The sequence below is a fragment of the Paramormyrops kingsleyae genome, chromosome 1, assembly GCF_048594095.1.
Source record: "Paramormyrops kingsleyae isolate MSU_618 chromosome 1, PKINGS_0.4, whole genome shotgun sequence".
In the NCBI taxonomy this organism is placed as follows: domain Eukaryota; kingdom Metazoa; phylum Chordata; class Actinopteri; order Osteoglossiformes; family Mormyridae; genus Paramormyrops; species Paramormyrops kingsleyae.
Genome location: NC_132797.1, coordinates 51,041,112 through 51,065,169, shown reverse-complemented (window position 1 = coordinate 51,065,169; position 24,058 = coordinate 51,041,112). Strand labels below are relative to the sequence as shown.

General features: G+C 44.7%; 1 protein-coding gene across 2 annotated transcripts in view; it reads left to right on the top strand.

The window, feature by feature from the left end:
- The window catches only part of LOC111841633 (enoyl-CoA, hydratase/3-hydroxyacyl CoA dehydrogenase), a 76,163-nt gene extending 59,722 nt beyond the window's left edge, over window positions 1-16,441 (top strand). The window contains exons 1-6 of one of the 2 annotated variants that reach the window (XM_023807517.2): window positions 4,652-9,024; window positions 9,828-9,997; window positions 10,390-10,501; window positions 12,586-12,690; window positions 13,327-13,665; window positions 14,700-16,441. In XM_023807517.2, coding sequence (XP_023663285.2) covers window positions 8,961-9,024; window positions 9,828-9,997; window positions 10,390-10,501; window positions 12,586-12,690; window positions 13,327-13,665; window positions 14,700-15,952 — 2,043 coding nt within the window. In that variant the 5' untranslated portion in view covers window positions 4,652-8,960 and the 3' untranslated portion in view covers window positions 15,953-16,441. Of the gene's footprint in view, window positions 1-4,651; window positions 9,025-9,827; window positions 9,998-10,389; window positions 10,502-12,585; window positions 12,691-13,326; window positions 13,666-14,699 lie in introns of those variants that run through there. The other variant, XM_072716400.1, reaches the window with a different exon arrangement.
- Window positions 16,442-24,058: the final 7,617 nt, after the last annotated feature.

The window sequence follows — 24,058 nt, the reverse complement described above, 5'->3', positions numbered from 1 at the left end:
GAATGGATAATGAATGGATAATTAAAAAAGAGGGAAATACTCAATTAAGGGACGTTTGTGGACAGGAGTTGGTGGTGCTTTTATTTTGAAAGGGTCGCTTTGTCGACATCAGCACACGTTGCAAAATGCCGCCTGTTTTTGACGTCTGAAGGTGTGAAAAATTTACATGTTGATTTTTTTGCATGTGAAAAATCGACGTGTTGATTTTTTTTACATCTAAAGGCGTGAAAATTTGACGTATCTGGCCGTTAATATTTAACGTCTTTAGGCGTAAAGTTTTAAGATGTTTTGGCCCCGTTGGCCTTCCATACCAGTACCCCTGCTTGGCCATTTTCACCACCTGCCGGACTCTGTAGGACTCCGTCTTGTACCGACTCATGTCCCCGGTTCTCAGTCCTTCGTTGTAAGCAGAGGTGCGGGCATTCACAGTCTCCTGAACGCATCTGTCGACCTACGGCTTCTGGTTCGGGAAGGCTCGAATGGTAACGGTTGGGACGATCTTGTCGACCAGTGTGCTAACAAAGTTCACGGCTACATCCGTAAACTCACTGACGTCGGCCGAGCTGTGTCGGAACGCCTCCCAGTCAGCGTCATCTAATGCGTCTTGTAGCGTGGCCTCTGATTGACCAGGCCAGTGCCTCACTGTCTTCGTCACCGGAACTTTCTGTGCAAGTTTTTGTTTATATTCTGGGACCAGAAAAATGGCGTTGTGGTCACTTTTCCTGAAACCCGGCTGTGAAACTGACTTGTATCCTTGTTTGAACGGTGTGTAGCAATGATCCAATTTCCCCTTGTAGAGCAGGTGACGTGTTGGTAGAAATTAGGCATGACATGCTTAAGCTTCGCCTTATTGAAGTCTCCCGCTACAATAACAGCAGCGTCAGGGTGCTTGGTCTTGGTCTATTGATTAAGGTTATAGGTCACGTACAAGTGGTGTTCTGGAAAGTAAATGAGTGTGAAAATTTCCTGAAGAGTGAAAGGCCATTTATTCCATGGTTTGATGTTAGGATGTTACAGTTTGAAGATTCAGGGTATTCATACTCCACTACATTACATTACACACTTCTTGCTACTTTTATGTAATTTATTAAATAATTTTTATTCGCCCATGCCCCCACCTGCTTGCCTGCTGAGAACTACATTACGGGAACGCACACAGCTAAATAGGGAAATACCGGTGATCTGTTGAGTTCTGCTACCCCAATGCAAATAACACAGCAAACAAGGAGAGACTCCGTAGAGGCGGACTCAAACCCAATCCTAACCTTGAAAGTCAAGAAGCACAACTCAATTGTTGATTGGTAGCATGGTTCGACAAATCACCCACGCTGCCTATTGGTGTTATGGTAAGTGGTGATCCAGGGGGTATTCCGCAAAACGGGTTTAAAATGTGAACCTAATCACATTCTGTTGCAAGAAACCGAGATTAGACTGACCTAGTGTAAGGCAATGACCGTGGCAATGAAAGCTAATAACTAAACCTACATGGCCATGGGTTAGATCAGTGAAACTCATGGCCAGATCTAGAAGTGGGCAGGGGTGAACAATGCCCACCCAAATTTCTGCTCTGCCCACCCAACTAGTCAGTTTTAGCCTGCACCATCTGAATCTGCGAATCACGTTTGTTTCTTTCGTCCCATCAGATGTACTTCTGCAGAACATTTACAGTTGCCTATGAAAGAGGAGGTGGATGTTACCTTATTCTTAATATAGCTCCTTCTTGTTAAAATGTATCTTTTTTTTGCTGTAGTTTGCTGTAATATTGTGTTCAATAAGGATCTTTGCTTGTAGTGGTTTACGTAACTCTGAGATAGTTAGCCAGCTAGCTACCACTACTGTAGGATAGCAAGCTCACTATAACAGTACAGTGGAACCCCTGAATCCATTGCTTTGGTAACCATGGTCTCAGTGTAATTTATAAATTAAACGTTATGATAGGTATGTAAGTACATGGAAAACAAGTAATTTATAGTGTTCACTACTATTCACGGTTTCAGATCTCTGTGGTGGGTCTTGGAACATGTCCCCTGTGGGTACGGGTGCACTACTGTGTTTAACTCGACAGTTTGATAACATTGAAATCAGCGCAGGGTTGCCAACTTTGGTCACCTGGCTGGAGTGAGATTTTCAATTTGAGACAAGTCTGCACACACATGCACACGTATTTACATGAATGCAAGAGTTTTATTACCTTAATAAATTACAATAATAATAAAAATAGTCTGTAGGGTTTGCAAACTACCCCAAAGCTTTCGATATAGCTAATTTTAGGTTTATAATGGAATAATATAGATTTGCCGTAAGACTTCTTGCATTAGAATCTGATAGCGTGAGTTTCTTGCCAGATGCATGTGAGTTGGCAACCCTGTCAGTGCTGAGTATAAAGTTACCTGGTTAGATAGACGACGTGCTATAATTCAAGTAAATTAGTCATACACAACCATAAACAACATGCAACAATTTTTGGTTCCCAAAGTAAAGCTTGCTACCAGCAGTTCAGTTACAGCTGCTCTTAGCTTGAATAACTAAGCTTGGGGACCAGTGCCTTCAAATCAATTGGGCTGCTACTACGGGCAGTTCAGGCAGTAATGTTACACCTTCCCTGCACCAACGCAGTGCAAGTCACTTCCACATTTGTCTCCAAAGTCAGTTTGGTTTGGTAATCATAATTTAATGCTTTTTCTCTTTAATGAGTATTAAGATATACGATAAGATAGACATACTATATTACTGTTCATGTTATATGTTCTGCTCTTATGTTCTTATATACCAGTTAATGAGCTTCAGTTCCAACTTTGCGTTTAATACTGTATGCTAGTAGATAAGCTTATGTTTAATTTTATGTTTGGATAGCAGACACTTCTATCCAAAGCACCTTACAGAAATCACTTATTATTATTAATTTTCCTGATTAGAGAGATGACCATGAGAGCATAATGCAGAGCTCATAAATAGTTCAAACATAAAATATGGAAATGTCCATGTACCCCACCAATTTCTCTGGTCACAAGTCGCTACGGCAATGTAGTATAGTCCATTGTGTGAAATGCTCCCACCAAAAATTTCTAATTGTCTTCCAACCTGAGCAGTCTAGATCCAGGTCTGGTCAAACTCATAATTAAAATGGCGGCGGTTCAGTTGAGTTAGCAGAGTTCAGCAGTTTGATTCAAGTATATATATATACTTATATATATATATATATATATATCACTGCAGCTAGGATATCAGATGATAAGTTGTAAACCCCTCCAACATTACCCCTCCCACATAACATTTGGCTCCTGGTTGCAGCCATATGTCTCTCATTTGATTTGATGTTCCCATTTCTTCAAGCTGTGGTCGACGTAGATGCGCGATTGTGTGCACAAGCTTTTTTATGTAGTGGGAAGTCTTGTGTGCAGAAGTTAATTAGCTGGAGTGCGGCAGTAACACAACCTCTGCTATGATGCAAGCTTTTTCTGTGTACTGGTTTTTTGTGTTACTTCTGGGTCAAAATGCAGGGGGGGGGGGGGGGGGTAAATCGACTTCCAGTCGCATTATCTGGGTGTCTTAGAAAAATCTGATTTAGTATGATTTCAGTTGGACTAACAGGTTTACATGTACTTTAAAAGTCCAGTTTTAGTTAGATAACACAACTATTTGATTTTCTTAGTGTGCATGTAAACATACTGGCCATGGTCAAGGAGGGAAGCAGCATGCTTTTGAGGAGGACAAGTGGAAGAATGGAAAGAATGAATCTTAGCAGGGAAGGGAATAGTAGGAGTGTAACAGTACAGAGTGTATTATTGAACCATTGTGTATGCTCCCGACGGTTCAATATGCACATGTGAACCACGGTATTACAATATACCTGTCATTTTCTTCTACTAATTGGGGTGAATATAAGACAGGGTTTTTTTAAGAGAAAATACATTTAAAAAATTGGGGTTGTCTTATTTTTGACAGCTTTATTTGCACCTTATACTACGGGACCGTTGAATGCTTGAATCTGATTGGCTGACGAACGTTCTGAGGTGTGCAATTATTTTCAGGGAAACGCACGGCGAACGTAGTTCCAGGCAGCTCTCTTGACCGTATTACAGTTCCATATCACTTCGCATAGTTAACTTTAATAACGAAAATTAGCATACAGTACCTATACAGCACACAGGACTAACAAAAACAACAACATGACAGACGATTTTCCGAAAGTAAATTTTAATATTTACGGTGAATATGAAACTTTCAACAACTGGGCTGCAGCAGTATTAGACAGTCCAGATGAAAAACAACATAAACGGAAGCGGACATCAAAGGCAACCAGCAACAACAAAAGACATAAAACGATCAGCGAAGAACAGCTAGACATACTCGAGGGAGAAAAGCACGAAGAAAACACCAAAAAAACAACAGCTAATGACGTTTTGGAACTAGCAAAAGAGTCGTTGGATGAGATGCGGAAGAAATAATCCTACTCACAATAGCGATTTAAGTAGAAAAACCGGACGAATCCCTTGAAATATATCATCTGATCGATGTCTTGAGGTGTGGCAACCGTAGTATAAGCGGAATAATTGACTCCGGACCGTTGAATTATTAGAAAAATAATGCACACCCGAGGTGTAACGGCCACTCCGCTTCGCGTCGTGGCCGCATTACCACCTCGGGTGTGCATTATTTTTCTAATAATTCAACGGCCCGTCGTCAATTATTCCTTACGTACCACACCCTTTTCTCATTTGAAACATTGCACACTGTGGATTTGTACTCACATCTTTACAGATCCTCTCCTGGAGCTGACACCTTATCATGGTGGAGGGGTTTGCATGTTCCAATGATCCCAGGAGCTAACTTACCTGGGGCTTTATACCCCTGGTAGGGTCACCCAAGGCAAACAGGTCCTGGGTGAGGAACCAGACGAAGTGCGGCTCACAAGAAAAACAATGGATCCACGATTTCCCTTGCCCGGGACCCCCCCGGAGCCAGGCCTGGGGGTGGGGCTTGATGGTGAGCACCTGGTGGCCAGGCTTTCTCCCATGGGGCCTGGTTGAGCATAGCCCAAAGAAGGCACGTGGGTCCCCCCTCCAATGGGCTCACCACCTGTAGGAGGGGCCATAGGGGTAGGGTGCAGTGCGAGTTGGGCAGTGGCCAAAGGCGGGGACCTTAGCGGTCTGATCCTCAGCTGCAGAAACTAGCTCTAGGGACATGGAATGTCACCTCTGTGATGGGGAAGGAGCCTGAGCTGGTGTGCGAGGTTGTGAAGTTCCGACTAGATATAGACGGGCTCACCTCGACGCACGGCTTGGGCTCTGGAACCAATCTCCTTGAAGGGGGTTGGACACTCTTCCATTCTGGAGTTGCTCGTGGGCAGGGGTGGGCATACTTATTGCCCCCTGCCTGGGCACCTGCACATTGGGGTTTACAGCAGTGGACGAGAGGATAGCCTCCCTTCGCCTTCGGGTGGGGGGACAGGTCCTGACTGTTGTTTGCGCTTATGCACCAAACGGCAGTTCAGAATACCTACCCTTTTTGGAGTCCTTGGAAGGGGTATTGGAGAGCATTCCTCCTGGGGACTCTCTTGTTCTACTGGGGGACTTCAATGCTCATGTGGGCAATGACAGTGAGACCTGGAGTGGCGTGATTGGAAGGAACGCCCCCCCCCCGATCTGAACCCGTGTTTTGTTATTGGACTTCTGTGCTCATCACGGATTGTCCATAACGAACACCATGTTCAAGCATAACCTCCTGAGACCCGACCTATTCATTTATGTCCATTGTAGTGGACATTGTATTTTTGCATTTATTTTTTCACTGATGTTGGGAAACGTATTTATTCTTGTTGTGCTCTAAAGAGGACATGCTGTGAAATTAAAATAAGAATAAATTTGAAAAAATCTAAATTGTAAGATGTCTTATTTCCTCCAAAGACAAATAACTTACAATTGAAGGACACTTTTTTCCTTGGGTCTCAGGAGGATAAGGGTGTCCATATGTGTACTTGGCACCTGGACACCCTAGGCCGCAGTTTGATGATCAACTTTGTAGTCGTGTCATCGGACTTGCGGTCGCATGTCTTGGACACTTGGGTGAAGAGAGGGACGGAGCTGTCAACTGATCACTACCTGCTGGTGGGTTGGCTCCGCTGGTGGGGAAGGAAGCCGGCCAGGCCTGGCAGGCCCAAGCGTATATTGAGGGTCTGCTGGGAACGTCTGCCGGAATCCCCTGTCAGGAGGAGCTTCAACTCCTACCTCCAGCAGAGCATCTCCCATGTCCTGGGGGAGGCAAGGGACATTGAGTCCGAATGGGCCTTTTTTCGTGCCTCCATTGTGGAGGCGGCTGATCGGAGCTGTGACCGTAAGGTGGTTGGTGCCTGTTGCAGCAGCAATCCCCGAACCCGCTGGTGGACACCGGTGGTGAGGGATGCTGTCAAGCTGAAGAAGGAGTCCTAGAGCTATGGGTAGTGGCCGAAAGAACGATATCGCGAGTACAAGCGGCCGAAATTAGTTTCCTCCGCAGGGTGGCTGGGCTCTCCCTTAGAGATAGGGTGAGGAGCTTTGTCATTCAGGAGAGACTCAGAGTAGAGCCTCTGCTCCTCTGCATTGAGAGGAGCCAGATGATGTGGCTCGGGCATCTGCTTAGGGTGCTTCCTGGACGCCTTCCTGGTGAGGTGTTCGCTGCCCCCGCGACCCGACCTTGGATAAGCAGAGGATAATGGATGGATGGATGGATGGATCTTTACAAATGTTATGTATTGCCAGTACTTTATGTATTGCCTTTCTACTGGAAACCTCTTAGAAATGCCGAACACATTGGCAAAGCATGTCGGGCCATCTGTAACACTCAAAAGGCTGCTGCCTATTTTTGTAGTTTTTTCCAGGCATTAAAATCTGAGAATAATTACAGGCTAGTTGCAGGCCATTTATTACAGAAATTTATACTGGTGATGGCACTGAACAATTTATCACAATAATTAATATAATCAGATTAACATCTGATAAAGGCATGTATTTGAGTATTTCTACATACTGTTGTCTACAGTATGTAGAAATAAAGTCTGTCGATCACTTCCAAAATGTGAAGCAATACCTTGCCAATTAAATCCCAATTCCAAACAATTGTTAATTTGTTCTGCTTTTAATTCATACCTTGGGCGACCAGACAGGCTATTATGAATTGTTGTGGGAACAATCTCAGTCACCCTTTCTATGGATCTTTGGCCTCATAATCATTGTAAAATGACTGTCATATACTGATATAAGTACTCTAGTACAGCGTTACATTCTCTCTATTTGGTTAATTCCCCATGACAGATGACATTACACATGGATCGAATGGTTCTCATGTAGTTCTCAAGTTCAACAAAGTGTCTGTCCACAGGCTTGTCCTGTATGCATTAAAAACAGTGCAATATGTGGATGCCACACCCACAACATGGCAAAACTCCTCAGGATCCCGGCTGGCAGCCGCCCAGGCAGACACACGGTTCAGTCCTACCCTCCGGAAATGACCATCCATCTGCCGCAGCCAGGTGTTGCGCAGGCATCCCCTTGCAAAGATATCGGGATCGCTACACATGCTTTTCCAGTAACCTTATGACCCCCAAAGCTTTGTCTGTCTTGACTGTATAGGAAGAGTCACCAGAGACATGAATGTCGCTGGCGAGATAAGTCGACATCTTTCCCACAGACAGACACACTACTGATGGCTGTTCCTAAAAAGTTATTAAAGGCATGGATCTTGGTTTTTATCCAGGACGCTCACAATCTCAGGCACTGACTCCTCGCTCTGTCTCTCAAGAGCCCCAATCAGAATCTCCATTGACTCAGCGATGATCACAGCATCGTCGATAAAGTCAAGATCAGTAAAACTTTCTTCACTAACAAATGCCCCACAACCGCTAGACCCCAGAACCCTGCCCAACAACCAGTTCATACAAACATTGAACAGAGTAGGAGCAAGATCACACCCCAGGCAAACCCTAAAATCAACTGGGAAGAACACGGAGGTTCTCCTTCCACTCTGCACAGCACTCACCGTACCAGTGTACAGGCCGGCCATGACGTCCTGCAACTTCAGGGGGATGCTGCGAAGTCTTAGGATGTCCCACAGGGTAACTCGATCAACTGAGTCAAATGCTTTACGAAGATCAACAAAGGCTGAAAAGAATCTCTGCCAATATTCGTGCTCAATGAGAACCCTCAGTGCAAGGATGCAGTTGATGGTAGACTTCTTAGGTGTAAAACCAGACTGCTCCGGCCGCTGATAGGCAAGCAAGTCATTATGGATCCTGTTAAGGATGACCCTCGCAAGAACCTTACCTGGCACTGAGAGCAGTGTTATCCCCCTGTAGTTGCAACAATCCAGATGATCACCCTTCCCTTTCCAGACAAGGACTATGAGTTTCGTTTTCCAGTCAGTTGGGATCACACCTGACTCCTAAATGGAACATCTCCTTCTGGGAACACCAGCAACACCAACACAACCCTTGGAAACCTTTAGGGTTATATAACGGAAGGTCTCCCACATCACATTAGGTCGGCAGTCGCACCCAAGTCTGCAAGTTCCTCAAACAAAATGCGTGCAAACTCATCAGAAACAGCTTGATCTTGGACTCTGGCCAAGTCCAGCCTCATTCTCCTAGTAGGTTATAGCCTATTGGATCTAAGCTGAATCTTCAGAGTAGCAAGAACAGAAGTCTGCGGCCAGAATTCACAAACTGGGCACGTCTGTAGACCCTGCAGTTCTGCAGGACCCTCCAGCATCTGCCCACGAGGATGTGATCAATCTCCTTCACCACACCACTAGGATTGGAGTACCAAGTCCAACAATGTGGCTCAGGGCATTGGAACCAGGATCCAGCACCCTGCAGCCGCTGACCTTTCACAAAGTCAAGGATCATGGAGCCACTCTCACCCCATTCTCCAGACCCATGGGGACAAGCACAATCCTCATAGCCAGCCCTGTCAGTGCCTGTAATCACAATGAAGTCACCTATGACCAGAGGAGTATCACCTCGTGGGCACCTATCAACCACTGAGCGAAGTTGTGAGTAAAATGTTTCCCTCAACGAGACATCACTCACCACAGTCGGAGCATACACTGCGACAACAGACAAATGATTCTTGATTCTTGTAGTTAAATTAACTAAATGTTAAGAAATATGGTAGAGGGTACCCTTGGCGCTAAAGTGCAAAAAAAAAAAACACGATGTTTGCTAACAATAAAATGAATGACCCAAGAGATTAACAAGTATTACCGACAGTGAATAACTAACCTAGGCTTTAGCCAGCGTGAATATTCAACCATAGTGTCAATATATTGATCGCTGGTTACAGACATTTTTGTTCTTACTTATTTGTGATTTTTTTGCAGGTAAACAAATAAATATTCTTTATTACTGTAGTCATTTTGTTTTCAAAATATGAAAAGTTTGATATTTTGTTTATTTTGATCATTTACAGTTACTGACTTTAATCTTGTTGAGCAACCTCTAAACAAGAATAAAAAAACTACAAAAAATTGCAATGTATCCCAAGATAAAAGGGTCAGTGCTTGAAAACCTGCCATTTAAAAAATTTGAGTCATAGCTGAGGACCACCCTAATGTGTGTTTAAGCAAGTAGTATTTAGATATTTGCAAGCAGTGTGTGTGAGTAAGCGTTTCATGTGACTGCTCAAGTGGCGTGAGTGTGTATATTTAACCCTAATCGGCCTCTTAGAAATATGCCTATTTAAAGTATCCTCATTGTAGAAAGCAAACTTCACTGATTTAGAATATTTCCTTATCGTGATTAACATCACCACCTTGTGGAAGGCATGGCTGACGTTGTTTCTTGCTTTTGATGTCAGGGGCAGATATCCGTGAGTTTTCTAGGCCTATGACTGGGCCAGCCCTTGTCCCCCTGATTGATGCCATTGAAGCTGGAGAGAAGCCTGTGGTGGCTGCCATTGAGGGAATGGCACTTGGCGGCGGCTTAGAGCTGGCTCTGGGGTGTCACTACCGTATTGCCCACTCGAAGGTCAGTCAGTTTACCTCCTTATGAAGGTTAATAATAATAATTGATACTTTATTGTCCCCGTGGGGAAATTGTTTTTACGCCTCCCTCAGCTTGCTCTTTGTAGAGTAAGTTGTTTGTGAAGGGCAGCCACCCGTAGTATCGCCCAGGGGTGCTGGGGGTTAAGGGCCTTGCTCAAGAACCTACAGACGTGCTGAGGCTGAACTGGTGACTTTCTGATGACAGGCACACAGACTTAGCCCACTGAGCCACACACTGCCCCCGTTACAGCTGGGTTTGGCATCAGCAGCCAGTGTGTGTTCTGGATCACTGACCTGGATTTCTTGGGGTGGATGGGGAGGGGTTGCTCCATTTCTGTTTTGGAAAGCTGACACTTTCTCTCTGGGAAACTGCAGGCGCAGCTTGGACTCCCAGAGGTGACCCTGGGCCTCATTCCCGCTGCAGGAGGAACACAGCGCCTTCCCAGGCTCATTGGGTTTCCTGCAGCTCTTGACATGATTATCACAGGTGACGGTGAAAGCAGCAGCAAGAGCCTCTTCATTCCACTCTGAGTTGTGGCTTGCTGGAGTAGCTATCAGTGTAGTTTGATGCAATCAACATGCTCACGGTTAAATGGGTAGCATTTAAGGGCGCTTTTCCACTCCACTAGGTACCATACTTTTGGTACAGTACTTTTCGTACTTTCCCTTTTCCACTGGTTTCTGGGATGCATTTTCCTAAAGCATAGTTGCTTATTACATTAGCAATTTGCATAGTTGGAACAAGGCAGTTGTGATGCAAGTGTTTCCCTAAACCAAAACTACCAACTATGATGGTAACTACGCTGGCAATTTACATCATATGAACCAGCGATAAAGCCATATAGGTGTTTCCCAAAACCATAGTTCAAATGAATGTTTCTAAACACTGTTGTTAAGATGGCGGAAAATGCAGCTGAAGGAAGGTAGTGTATCAACGTGAAAGTATTAAATAACATACATAATATCAAGTGCTTTGAAAATGTAGTAGTATGGTATGATTGGAGAGGATATTGTTTACCCACTTGGTTTGTGCTACATGGAAGAATTAATTAAAAATATAAATGTATATATAGGGCTGCACAATTATCACATTGCAATATTTATAAAACCAAAAAGGAGAAAAATTATCTGAGATAAACTACTACCAAACAAAACTTATCTAACAGTAGAGTGTGTCAATTACGTTGCTGGTGTAGAACAGCAAAAGCAGCAAAGCAGTGCTGACAAATGTGATATGATTATTACTGACATGCACATCGTGATGACAATGCTGAAATTATTTTTCGTTCAGCACTTATATACACACAGCATTACCACTTTATACACAGCATGGCGGTCATTACAGTGTACAGCTGAAGACTTTCAAGCAATTGACGAGCAGATTATTCCCTTCAAAGGCCATCTGTCACTCATGCAGTACATTCCAAAAAAAAAAAAACCCGAACCCTGGGGAGTGAAGATGTGGGTGAGAGCAGGAACCTCAGGATACATGTACAGATTTGAAGTGCACCAGAGTTAACGTCAAATGCTTGCAGTTCACTAAAGTGGACATATAAATAACTTCTTGAAAAAATGCATGTTGGAAAAAAAAACTTTACAGCTGTTTTTTTCATCCCTTCAGAGAAATAAAACCACTTAGCACCAGGAACAGGTGTGGCTCATCAGAAGCCAAGTGGGACAGAAAACCTACTGGATAGTAGCTCTCCAGGACCGGAGTTGGAGACCCCTGCTCTAGGCTCTAACCTCTGTTCCCTCTGCAAATATTCCCCAATCCGTAGTGTCAAAGCAGTCTTGTAGGACTGCGGTGGCTTCCTCAGTCCACACCTGAATTGTTTTAACTGTTGGTCTTTGTCCACTACTAAATGCAGCAGAGAGAGTTCCTACAAAAACTAAATAATTCAATCAGCAGCAGGATATCTATTAGTACCTAGAGTAGAAATAGCTATGGCCAGCTACAGAACAAAAAAAATCTAAATATTCTGCCTACCCTGCTGCCTGCAATACCTGTACTATCTGTGACATCCATCCAGCCTGCCCACCCTTCTGCCTGTGACATCTCTCCTTCCTGCCCTACTCTGCTGTACCACTCATTCATCCTGCTGTCAGAAACTGCCATCACCTGCTTGCCATTTGCACTGAGTTTCAAATCTTAAAATTTGCTCTGTGTAAATTAGGATTTTGCCCTCTTGTTCTCTTTCCTCTGCTGGACCCTGAAGGATGGGCTCCTTCCTTTGTTACTTTTTTGAAGTACCAAAAGTATAGTACCTAGTACAGTATAAGAGCACCTTAACAGTACTAATAGTAGAAAATGAAACAAACAAAACTGGCTGCCTTACACAGGATGAGACATGAAGTCTACATATACTAATACTTTTTATTTAATATTAAAATGTCTTGGTAGTCAGAAGACTTTAGCTGACTATTTTAAAAGTAAACATATGTTTTAACAATTAACATGTGGAATATTTGCCCTTTATGGAAAAATTGCATACTATTATGTGTATTGAGGAAATAAGAAATATTTCCAAAATTAGGAACTGTACAGATCATATCCAGTTTTGCCTTGATCAGGTCGCCGTGTGTCAGCTGGGGACGCCCTGAAACTGGGCATCGTAGACCAGGTGACAGAAAGAAATGCTGGTGAAGTGGCAGTGGCCTTCGCTCGGAGTGTAGTTGGTAGGTGAACGCAGTGAAACAACGTCACAGCTTTTTTCACAGTTCACATCTTCACACCTGGTACAATTCAAGTACATTTGGGTACTGCACTGTTAATGAGGTTTTTCTCTGAATAAATGATAAGCATGTTGACTAGACTTTTTGGGCCTTATTAACTGAGCATGCTCTGCGCACTTGCCCTGCACTGGACTGGACTGAGCATGCTCTCTCCGCTTGACCTGCACTGCACAGGACTGAGTATACTCTGTATACAGTACTTGCATTGCATTGTACTGGACTGAGCATGCTCTGGGCACTTATACTGCACTGGACTGGACTGAGCATGGTATGGGTGCTTGCATGGTACTGCACTTGACTGGGTATGCTCTTTGCACTTGCATTGCATTGTACTGGACTGAGCATGCGCTGTGAGTTTGCACTGCATTGAACTGTGTGTGTTCTGTGCATTTGCTCTGCACTGGACTGTGCGTGCTCAATGGACTTGCACTGCACTGAACTGAACATGCTCTTTGCACTTGCCCTGCACTAGACTGGACTGAGCCTGCTCAGTCCAGATAAAGCATGCTCTTGCTCTATGCATTCTCTTTGCGCTTGCTCTCATTATATTAACGGAGTCTACTCTAACCCTTGTTTCAGACTGTCCACTGGTCTCACGCCGCCTCAGCACATGGCCACCCTTGTGTCCTGCAGACCTGGACAACATATTACAGATGGCGCTGGCGAGAGCATGGCAGCGTGGGCGAGGTGCCCTGGCACCCGTGGCCTGTGTGCAAGCAGTACAGGCAGCTAGGCTGCCGTACAGCCAGGGCATGCAGCAAGAAGGGAAGCTGATGTCCATGCTGTTTGCTTCTCCTCAGGCTCGTGCCCTGCAGTACTGTTTTTTTTCCCAAAGGGCCGTGGGCAAGTGGAGCATGCCTAATGGGGCCTGCTGGGACAACAGCACCGCTAGACCCATCCGCAAGGCCGCTGTCATCGGTAGGACCTCCCTGCATCTTTATGGCTGGACTAGTTGTTGTATATGATCAACATTAGTGATGCGAGGGTCGACCCGTGACCCGCGGGTGCGGGCGGTTTTAGGGCACCCGTGGGTGCGGGTGGGCGGGTCAAAAAGTTACAAACCGCTTTTCATTATCGATCAAAACGTGTTGTAAACGGGGTTCGAATTACCACGAGGATCACTTAGTTCCACTCACAATCACAATCAGTTAAATAAAAGGAAAAAAAGCTATCTGTAGCTTTAGTTTACACCGCCAAAACCTCTCCTAGACCTCTGATGAAGACATGACTAACTTAATCAGAGAAAAGTTAAGAAAGGGCGATGCAAAGGTTGTCATAAATGCAGTCGGCATATAATTTTCAATTTTGGAGTGTTCAATTTGTAGGTTAAGCTACTAGTTTGGAGAAATATCATGGTTAAGTATGCTCTGCTCTACTTCATTTTAGACAAAATTAAGTTAAAAGACCTAAGTTCTACTAAGTTCATTCAAATCTGATAAGAGTTCACTAAGTTCATTCAAATCTGAGTTCTCAGATCTGTTACATCAGATGTTACAGTTTTGATAACTAGTGTGTTTTACATACATGCGCGCTTGTGTGTGTTTGTGTGTGTGCGAGAGATGCAAATTCCTGCAATTTTCCACAACCCTTCAATAAATAGCGACGTAAAAATCGATCTTTAGGTTTCTTTGTTGTTGTTTGGTACACAGTTAATCTTGCATAAAATTGTGTCATCATTTTCAATGCGAAACTAGCACAAATCTATGTCATCTATGGGTTACAGTGTCACAAATGACACTTCATTGGTAGGTTCCATGGCAATACAGGCTCACTGGTGTTTTATTTTTTTCCTCGGGTCGGGTCGGGTCGGGTTTTGGGTCATTATCCACGCGTATTTTTGCGGGTTGAGTGGGGCGGTTTGGATCTCCTGACGGGTCGATTTGGGGCGGGTGTTGAAAAAAGCCGACCCGCGCAACACTAATCAACATCAATATATCCCCTATTTCCCACAGGTTTGGGAACCATGGGGAGAGGCATTGCTGTCTGCCTGGTTCTGGCAGGTATTCCTGTCATTGCCATGGAAACAGATGAGAAGCAGCTGGAGGCTGCAAGGAGGGTGGTGATGGCACTGCTGGAGAAAGAAGTACAGAAGTTGGCTGTGGGGTTGCACCTGGGGCTGATCCACTTCACGTTAGAGCAACGATACCTGCGTGAGGTGGACTTGGTCATTGAGGCTGTATTTGAGGATCTGGCTCTAAAGAAACAGCTGTTTGCCGAGCTGTCATCTGTGTGCCATCCAGATACCCTTCTGTGCACCAATACCTCGCAGCTAGATGTGGACCAGCTTGCTACTGCCACCAGCAGACCAGATCTGGTGGTAGGAATGCATTTCTTTGCCCCGGCAAACAAGATAAAGTTGCTGGAGGTGGTGTTCACAAGCCGCTCGTCCCCTGAGGCTGTGGCTACAGCCATGCAGCTGGGGAAGTGGTTGGGGAAGGTGAGCGTCGCTGTTGCCAACTGCCCTGGCTTTGTCGGGAACCGCATGCTCAGGCCCTACGTAGAACAGGCCGGCTTCCTGCTAGAGGAGGGTGCCACCCCTGAGCAGGTAGATAGCGCCCTGGAGCATTTTGGGCTTGCCATGGGTGTCTTCCGTATGTCTGACCTCTCAGGGCTGGACGTGGGCTGGAGAGTGCGCAAAGCAGCAGGACTTACAGGTCCTGGAGTGCCCCAAGGGCAGCTCTTACAGACACAGCAGGGGTACAGATATAGCCCCTTAGCTGACCTCATCTGTCAGAAAGGTCGTCTGGGCCAGAAGACGGGCTGCGGCTGGTACCTGTATGAAGGCCCAGGGGGACACATGGCACGGCCGGATCCCTGGGTGCACGCCTTCCTGGAAGAATACCGCCGAGTGCATGGGCTGCAGCCACGTAGCATAGGCCAGCAGGAGGTGTTGGAACGCTGCCTGTTTGCGCTCATCAATGAGGGTTTTCGTGTGCTGGAGGACCGCATTGTCATGGACCCTGTGGCACTGGATGTCATCTATGTCTTGGGTTATGGCTGGCCAGCCCACACAGGGGGACCCATGTACTATGCTGGGGAAGTAGGGCTGCCCAGGGTCCTAGGGAGGTTGGAATACTACCAGCGGGTACATCCAGACATCCCACACCTGAGGCCCAGTGCCTTGCTGAGACAGCTGGTGGCCAAGGGGAGTCCCCCAATCCACAAGTGGATGTGGCATATTGAGGAGGGGTCCAGCCGCCTATGAGCCCTAGACAAACCCAGGCAGCCCCTGAATAAAACATAAATTTCTACAGCTGTAAAGCCTTAATACTTACAATAAAGTAGTGACTGTTAAAAAGCCTTTTATTTTCATAAATACATTTTACTTATACTGGTGCACTGATGGCTTCTGACTACCAGGAGTCTTACATAGGTTTTGCGATAAAGCTCCTTTATGCACATTAACAGGGTTCGCATTGATTGCATATTAACCACGTCATACACATGCATCTAGTATTTCCATAAATAAGAGTCATCATGGCAGAGAGGAAGAAGCTGAGTTATTTGTCAGTATTTTTTCCAAGTTGTTATAAGGCTGTTTAAGAAAAGGTGCATTATAATTTAACATGCAACAGACACACTCAGACATGATAGTCACAGTTGTCTAGTTGCTAGTCTTACTGCACTAAAGTCACACTCTGAGCTAGGACAGGAATTGTAAATTACCATTTCAATTAAACAGACCTGGATTTCACTTGAGCACTGAGTTCTTGCTGTGTGCCAATTGGTCAGTCTCCTATAATCATGCATGTGTCACTAATGCTAATATGAAACAGCTGGATGAGTCTTTCAGTCAAGGAAACAAACCAATCAAAGCGCAAGAAGAACTGATCTACTAAGCTGAGCACAGGAGCCTTTCATGTTTGTAAAACCCGAAGTAGCTCCAAGTGTCCTCCCTGACATGGATTACCTGGTCACCCTAATATATAAGTCTATAACATGCATATCAATCACAGATATTTCAGTGGTGAAATGATTCTATGTTGTATGATTGTCACCAGACATAAATAAATAAAAATATAAACTGATTAGAAAATCAATAAAAACACACAAAAGCAACTAAAATTAAGGTTAGGTCAGGTTGGGGAGCATGCGCTGATGCAGCGCATTGCCACACCCACCACACAGCTAAACTCCTTGGGATCCCGGCCAGCGATCCCCCAGGCAGATACATGGTCCAATCCCACCCTCCAGAAATGGCCATCCAACTGCCGCAGCCAGGTGTTACATGGGTGTCCCCTTGGCCTGGTCCAGCCTCTTGGGTCCTCAGCAATGAGGATCCTGTGAGCCGGATCACCCTCAGGGAATTGCACCACATGGCCACAGTGCCGTAACTGATGCTCCTTCACAATGCAGGTTAAGGTTGTGCCTCGCTCCTAGTGCTGCTTGATCCCAGTGCTGCTTTTGATACTATAGACCATACCATTCTCCTACACAGGCTTGAACATACTGTAGGCATAAGGGGAGTGGCACTCTCTTGGTTTAAATCTTACCTCTCAGACCGCTATCATTATGTGAATTTAAATAGTGATTTCTCAGAACATGTCAAGGTCAGATATGGAGTGCCATAATGTTCAGTTTTAGGTCCCCTACTATTTTCACTATACATGTTACCTTTAGGCTTAGTTATTTGTAATCATGGAGTTAGCTTTCGTTTCGTTGCAGATGATACACAATTATATATATCGGCCAAACAAGAAGATAGACAGCAACTTCAGAGAATGGAGGAATGTTTAATTCACATCAAAAAGTGGATGTCAGACAGCGTCCTCCAGTTAAATCTAGACAAGACTGAGGTTCTTCTTACTGGCACTAAAGCCACCAGAAGTAAACTATCTGACATCATAGTCAATCTGGATGGACTATCTATTGCACCAAGTACTGTTGTTAAAAACCTTGGTGTTATTCTAGATTCTGATCTTTTGTTTGATGTACATGCTTCAAACATTAGCCGTACTGCCTACTTTCATCTGCATAATATTGCCAAGTTAAGAAACACGCTATCCTTTCAAAATGCAGAGAAATCGGTTCATGCGTTTATTACCTCCAGGCTCGAGTACTGTAATGTCTTATTCTCCGGCTGTCCAAATAGGTCATTAAATAAACTCCAGCTAGTCCAGAATGCAGCAGCCAAAGTCCTCACCAAAACTAAAAAATATGATCATATTACCCCAATTTTATCTTCACTACACTGGCTGCCAGTTAGATTTCATGTTGGCTACAAAATACTACTCTTAACTTATAAAGCTGTAAATGGTCTTGCACCGCAGTATGTGAGTGATCTCATTTACAACTACATTCCGAATCGTACGCTTCGATCGCAAGATGCAGGTCTTCTATTCATACCCAGAATAAAGAACATTACTTTTGGGGGAAGAACATTTGCTCACAAAGCACCAAAATTATGGAATAAACTTCCTATTAGTGTTCGGAACTCAGACACAATCTCTGCTTTTAAGTCAAGGCTTAAGACGTACCTCTTTAGTCAGTCTTTTGGATAGTAAAATCCCCTTTGCTAAGGTGAATGGGAAATCTGGAGCGCCATACACCCCTTTCCAGCAACCTCATGACCCCAGGAAGAGTCGCCAAGGACATGAATGTCACTACTGAGGTAGGTAAATCTCTCAACAAGTTCCACATTCACCCAGCAGACAGACACACTACTGATGGCTGTGCCCAAGAAGTCATTGAATGCCTGGATCTTGGTCTTTATCCAGGACACCCGCAAACCCATACACTCAGACTCCTCGCTCAGTCTCTCGAGAGCCCCCATCAGAGCCTCCATTGACTCTGCTAAGATCACAGCATCATCGGCAAAGTCAAGATCAGTAAATCTTTCTTTACCAACAGATGCCCCATAGCTGCTGGACCCCACAACCCTGCCTAACACCCAGTCCATGCAAGCATTGAACAGAGTAGGAGCAAAAACACACCCCTGGTGGACCCCAGAATGAAATGGCAAGAACGTAGAGGTTCCCCCTCCACTCTGCACAGCACTCACAGTACCAGTGTACAGGCCAGCCATGATGTCCAGCAAATTCAGGGGGGATCCCAGTCTCAGGATGTCCCAGAGGAAAAACTATTTGCTCATTGGTTGCTTTTTCTAAGCTCAGGAGACATAGTTGTGATTCTCCTATGTTTCTTGATTAAGTGTCAGCTGTTTATCAGATGTTTCTCCTAAACTCCATTAGGAGAAATAAGAGTAGACAACTGAGACGAGAAATATCTGAGACTTAATTGAGATTCTTATTTAGCTCTTGTTGTAGTATCAGCAGTGTCTCAGATGTTTCTCCTAAATGCCATTAGGAGAAATAAGAGTAGACACAACTGAGACATGAGAAATATCTGAGACTTAATTGAGATTCTTATTTAGCTCTTGTTGTAGTATCAGCAGTGTCTCAGATGTTTTTTCTAAAACTCTCTTTGTCTTTCTGTAATCTCTTTCAAGACTCATTAGAGAAAGTGTTTTCACTCAGAGATTGCTCTTACTAAGCTCAGCATTTGTGGTTGTGATTCTCATATGTGTCCACTTTAGGTTTCAGATTTCACTTCACATTTTACTCATAAAATTGCCCAGGGAACATACAAATAGACATAAATGAGACTAAAGTAAACTTGGAGAAGACAAGACATCCATGAGACTGTATTAAAATGAAGATGAGAGAGCTCTTTAGTGTCTTGCAGAAAGTTTTATTGCTCAGACGTTAGGCTGCTTTTACTGTGCTCAGTATGAGGTTAACATTTTCTTTACTCATGTAGGTTTCAAGTTTCATTTTACATGCTTAATACAATGGCAAGAAAATACAATATGGAAATCTTTTACAAGGCACTTAAAATATTTTTTTTTTACAGAAATTAAATAGTGTTAGATACTGCACATATGAGCTATGTTCATACGTTGCAATCTCTGTAAAGACACAGATTTTAATCGTAGAGAAACAAATTTGCTACAATATCAAACTAAAATATATATATACAGTTTCTTTTTACACTTTATAAGCAGCATTTCCAAAAAAAAAAGAAAAATGTCTAGACTAGACTGCAGCACAGCTACATATAGATACTTAAATACAGAAACAGCAAAATAAAAGACCAGTAAATGACACAACATCATTGATGTAACACTACAATTACATAAACATTGTAGGAATTAATAGCTCAAATAAATTTTAATATTCTCCACCAATATGTTGGAATTAATTAAAGCTTAATTAATTATTATTTAATGCTGATTATTAATCAATTGTTATGCCGAATGGTCGGCTCCTCCAAACTCAATTGTGGTATCCCTGTGAGTCTGTTAATGTGAGACTTAAATGGGATTCACTAATTACCAGTATCGCTTAGTAACCTGGGTTAGAAGGCTCGTCCAGCGAGCTGCATCACCAGGTAATGTACACGATTGGTAGCGAAGCTCCCCTCACGGCCAATGAGAGAGAGTCTCGCGATGTTTCAGGCGAGTTTGAGGTTCAGAGCATGTAGCAAGATCGCACAGAGGCAGGAACTTAGTGTGAGTACTCAATAACGGAGGCTGAAGTTGTGTAAAAGACATGCATTTATTCCTAACTAACACTACAACTAACATAAGACAGACATTACACCTAACACAAACAACAAACACGAAATAACGGAATAAAACAAACAATGTAATTATGAAAATGCAATGACCGGATTTAAATGAGTAACCTTAAATGGGAAATACTGTTCTGCAAAGCAAGCATAGTTTGTGGAAACACGACCCTAAAGTCTTATAGCAGGTTAAACAGAACAGCTTAAGTGGTTAGAATGAAAGGAAGTTGGTTTACTTGGTTGAAGGGGGGGGGGGGGTCTTGGCAGTTGATGGCAGAGTTGCTGAGCTGATGGCACTCAGGAAGGCGCGGCATTTGGAGCAGTGGAGTGGAGTCCCTTTAGATTCTCTTTCCTGGTGAAGCTTTGTCTTGGGTGCTGTTCTCTGTTCAGCTGGGCCTTCACCGGAGGGCTTCTTGTGGGCTTCTCTCCTCCCGGGCTGATGTTCTCCTTCGGGCTGGCGGTTATTCTCTGCGCTGCTGCTGGTTGTTCTCTGCGCTGGTTGGCGGTTGTTCTGCTCGCCTTTGTTCTGAGGTGCCAGGATTTTATGCTGTAAAGTTCATGAATAGGGATGACCAGGAATTCGACTCCTGGCCCAATGGCTGGCCATCGATTTGGCGGGCTTTCGGAAGGGGGTCTGTATCAGTCCTTTTGAGATTTATGGCCCGGCTGAATCTCCCTTTACTGATGATTTTCATTAAGCTGTTATAACTTTTGATACATCCACTTTTATGGTAATCACTGACCAGATTTACAATCAGGAGTGATTTTCCATCAGTTTGACACCAAATATGCCATACCAGCTTCACAGGTACATACCTCATGCCATCTACATTAATTGATTAAACAATTAATTATTTTATCTATGTGACTGATTCACATCAGTATAGGATACAGGTGTTTTGGGTTGCACCTCAACAAATGTTACACTTTGTGCAGATATTACATCAAATATTCATATTTCAAACAGCACATCTTATCCATAGATAGGCGTGGCCGTTAGTTTGTGGTAATATCAATATAAGTTGCACATCTGGAAACAACATATTTTGTTTGGTGTGGCTTATGCCAATTCATCTTCTCCAGAATGGATAAGATACACCTTAATTCAGTTCTTTTAACATAGCATGGTAGAAACAAAGAAACTTGGTGAGGTCCACCAAGATCAGATAAGGACCACAAAGGAATGTTGGAAGAGAAAGGGGGGGTTTCTAACACAGAAGACTCTCTAAAAGTTAGGACACATACAAACATAACGTATCTGTATATTGAGACTAGTAGTCGTGAGTAAATCAATATACAGGGTATACAAAAGCCAAACTTAAATGAAATTTCCTTTAGGGTGTTCGTCTGTTGGGTGAGTGAGATGTAAGGCAGAGTGTATGTGGAGGGGGTTGTGTGCCAAGTCGAGGGACCCCTGTCCGTGAAGTCCACTCTGCTTGTCTGTAGGTCCCTAAATCTTTGGGCAATAAAAGTTGGAGTGCTAGCCTCCCTGGTTATCTGTGTGTGTGTGTTTGTGTGTGTAACCCCCCTTTGGTGCCTCTCGTACCAGGCTCGGCCTTGTCTCAGGCCACCTGGAATTTAGGCCCTGTGATATGTGCATGTGTGATCCTACATATCCCCCCTTTCGGCTGATGATGGCATTGCCATCATTCAGGCGACGGAAGTTGAAACAGGATCACCACCATGCAACGAGGCATTGTTGATATCCCATTGTTTGGCACTCTGGGTGGCACAGTGACAGGATGGACAGGGAGGAGGCGCAGGGGCTGGCGCCTGGCTTCTGGGACCGCGAGGAGTGGTGAACCCTATGTCGAACAGGGTGCCAACAGGTGCTGCAGCTCCCAGCAGGGTGCTCAGGAGCCTCTTGGGCCGTCGATTGGACTCAGCTTGGGTCTGCTCCAACCTGTGGGTAGTGTCCGGGGCAGCATGATGCAGGGCATCCTGGGTCCATCGGACACCTGTCCCACTAGTTTGGGGTCTCTCGTGCAGGTAATGGGCTTGGTTGACGTCGTCAGACGAATACTCTTTCTGTGTGGGTACAACAGTTGGTAATCAAGAGACCGGGCTGTTCCCGGAAGACGATGCTGGGCGGAGGTCCAGGGAACGCCGTGTCAGACTGGAGCCTCAGCCTCCTAGGCAGAGCAATGCTAATAGCGGGGGCAGCATCATCCTAGTAATAGGGGGTAGAAAATAAAGACCAGATTAGGATTGAGGGGGTGAGTCGAGACTCTGAATGTTGTGCACACCGGTGCAAAGGGAAAAGGAGAAAGAAATAATGGGCAACAATTCTCGGCCAGAGAACAATTGCAAAGAAACAAACAGGACAAAGAAAATTGCAAAACCGGATCCTCTTCAGTAATTTCCTGGGCACGCGTGAGCCACCCCAGGTCCTTACCAAAAACAACAACCAAAATAAAATGAAAAGCTATCAAAAGAAAGAAACAGATAAGTACGGCAAAAACTGAAAAGGTCACCCAGATATCAGTAGTCAGGCCCACCACCTTAATCTACCCTATCTGTGACCATCTTTCTTCCCCTTTCTCTTTGGTCTTCTTGGGAGTTTGGGGAGATTTCAGACTGAAAAGATGTCTTTCTTTTGGTTGGAATGTGGTTTATTCCAAGCTGCTGGCTTCGTCTTGAGAAGACTGGTTGGTGGGTGTTTCAGGCTTTCTCTGGGCTTGGTATTTCTTGATTTGATTCCGATGAACCCACTTGAGGCACGTTTCTTGGGTGCCTTTGTTGGTTCGGATTCGGTAGGCCACAGGTGACAGTTTGTCCACGATCTCATGTGGTCCTGACCAGCGTCGTAGAAGCTTCCTGGAAAGTCTTTGTGCCGAGTTTGGTTGCACAAACCTATAGTACCAGATTTTGTCTCCCACTTGGAGTTCATCTTGTGAGGTTTTCTGGTCATAGTAGGCTTTCCTGCCCTCTGCGGTTCTTTGCAGGTTTTGTTGGGCGAATGCAAAGGAAGCTCTCAAATGCTGGTGCAAGCTGTCCAGATATTGTTGTGTGGTGTAGGCTGTGATGAGATTGTTGTCACCAGGTTGGTAGAGCAGGTGGAGAGGGAGTGTCATTTGTCATCCCGTCTTCAGTTCAAAGGGGGACACTCCTGTGGACTTGTGGGGTGTGGCTCTGATTGCCATGAGCACCAGAGGCAATTTCACATCCCAATCTTTCTGACTGGATGCCACATATTTCTTGAGCATACCGACGACGGTTCGGTTGGTCCGTTCTACTTGGCCGGATGCCATAGGATGGTGGCTGATGTGGAACTGGGCTTTGATCCCCAACAGTTTCCAGATGTCCTGCATCACTTCGGCTGTGAAGTGGGTGCCTCGGTCTGAGTTGACTTTCAGTGGGAGGCCAAACCTGGAAAACACATGGTTCGTGAGCAGATATGCCGTTGTCCGGGCTGTGTCGTTGGGTGCCGGGAGGCATTCTACCCACTTAGTGAACTGACAGGTGACTGTGAGGAAGTATTTGTTTCCGCGAGCTGATCTCGTCAGGGGTCCTACCCAGTCAATCTGTAGATCTGACCATGGGAAATTGATACCCCATCGCTGCAGAGGTGCATTGTGGTTTGGGTTTGCTGGTTGAAATTGGCAGCAGACCAGACATCCTTTCACATATTCTGTTACATCTTGTCGCATGTTAGGCCAGTAGGCTACTTGACTAAGTACCTCGTAGGTTGTTTTGGCATTGCGGTGTCCTGCACAGGGTGCGTCGTGGGCGTACAATAGCA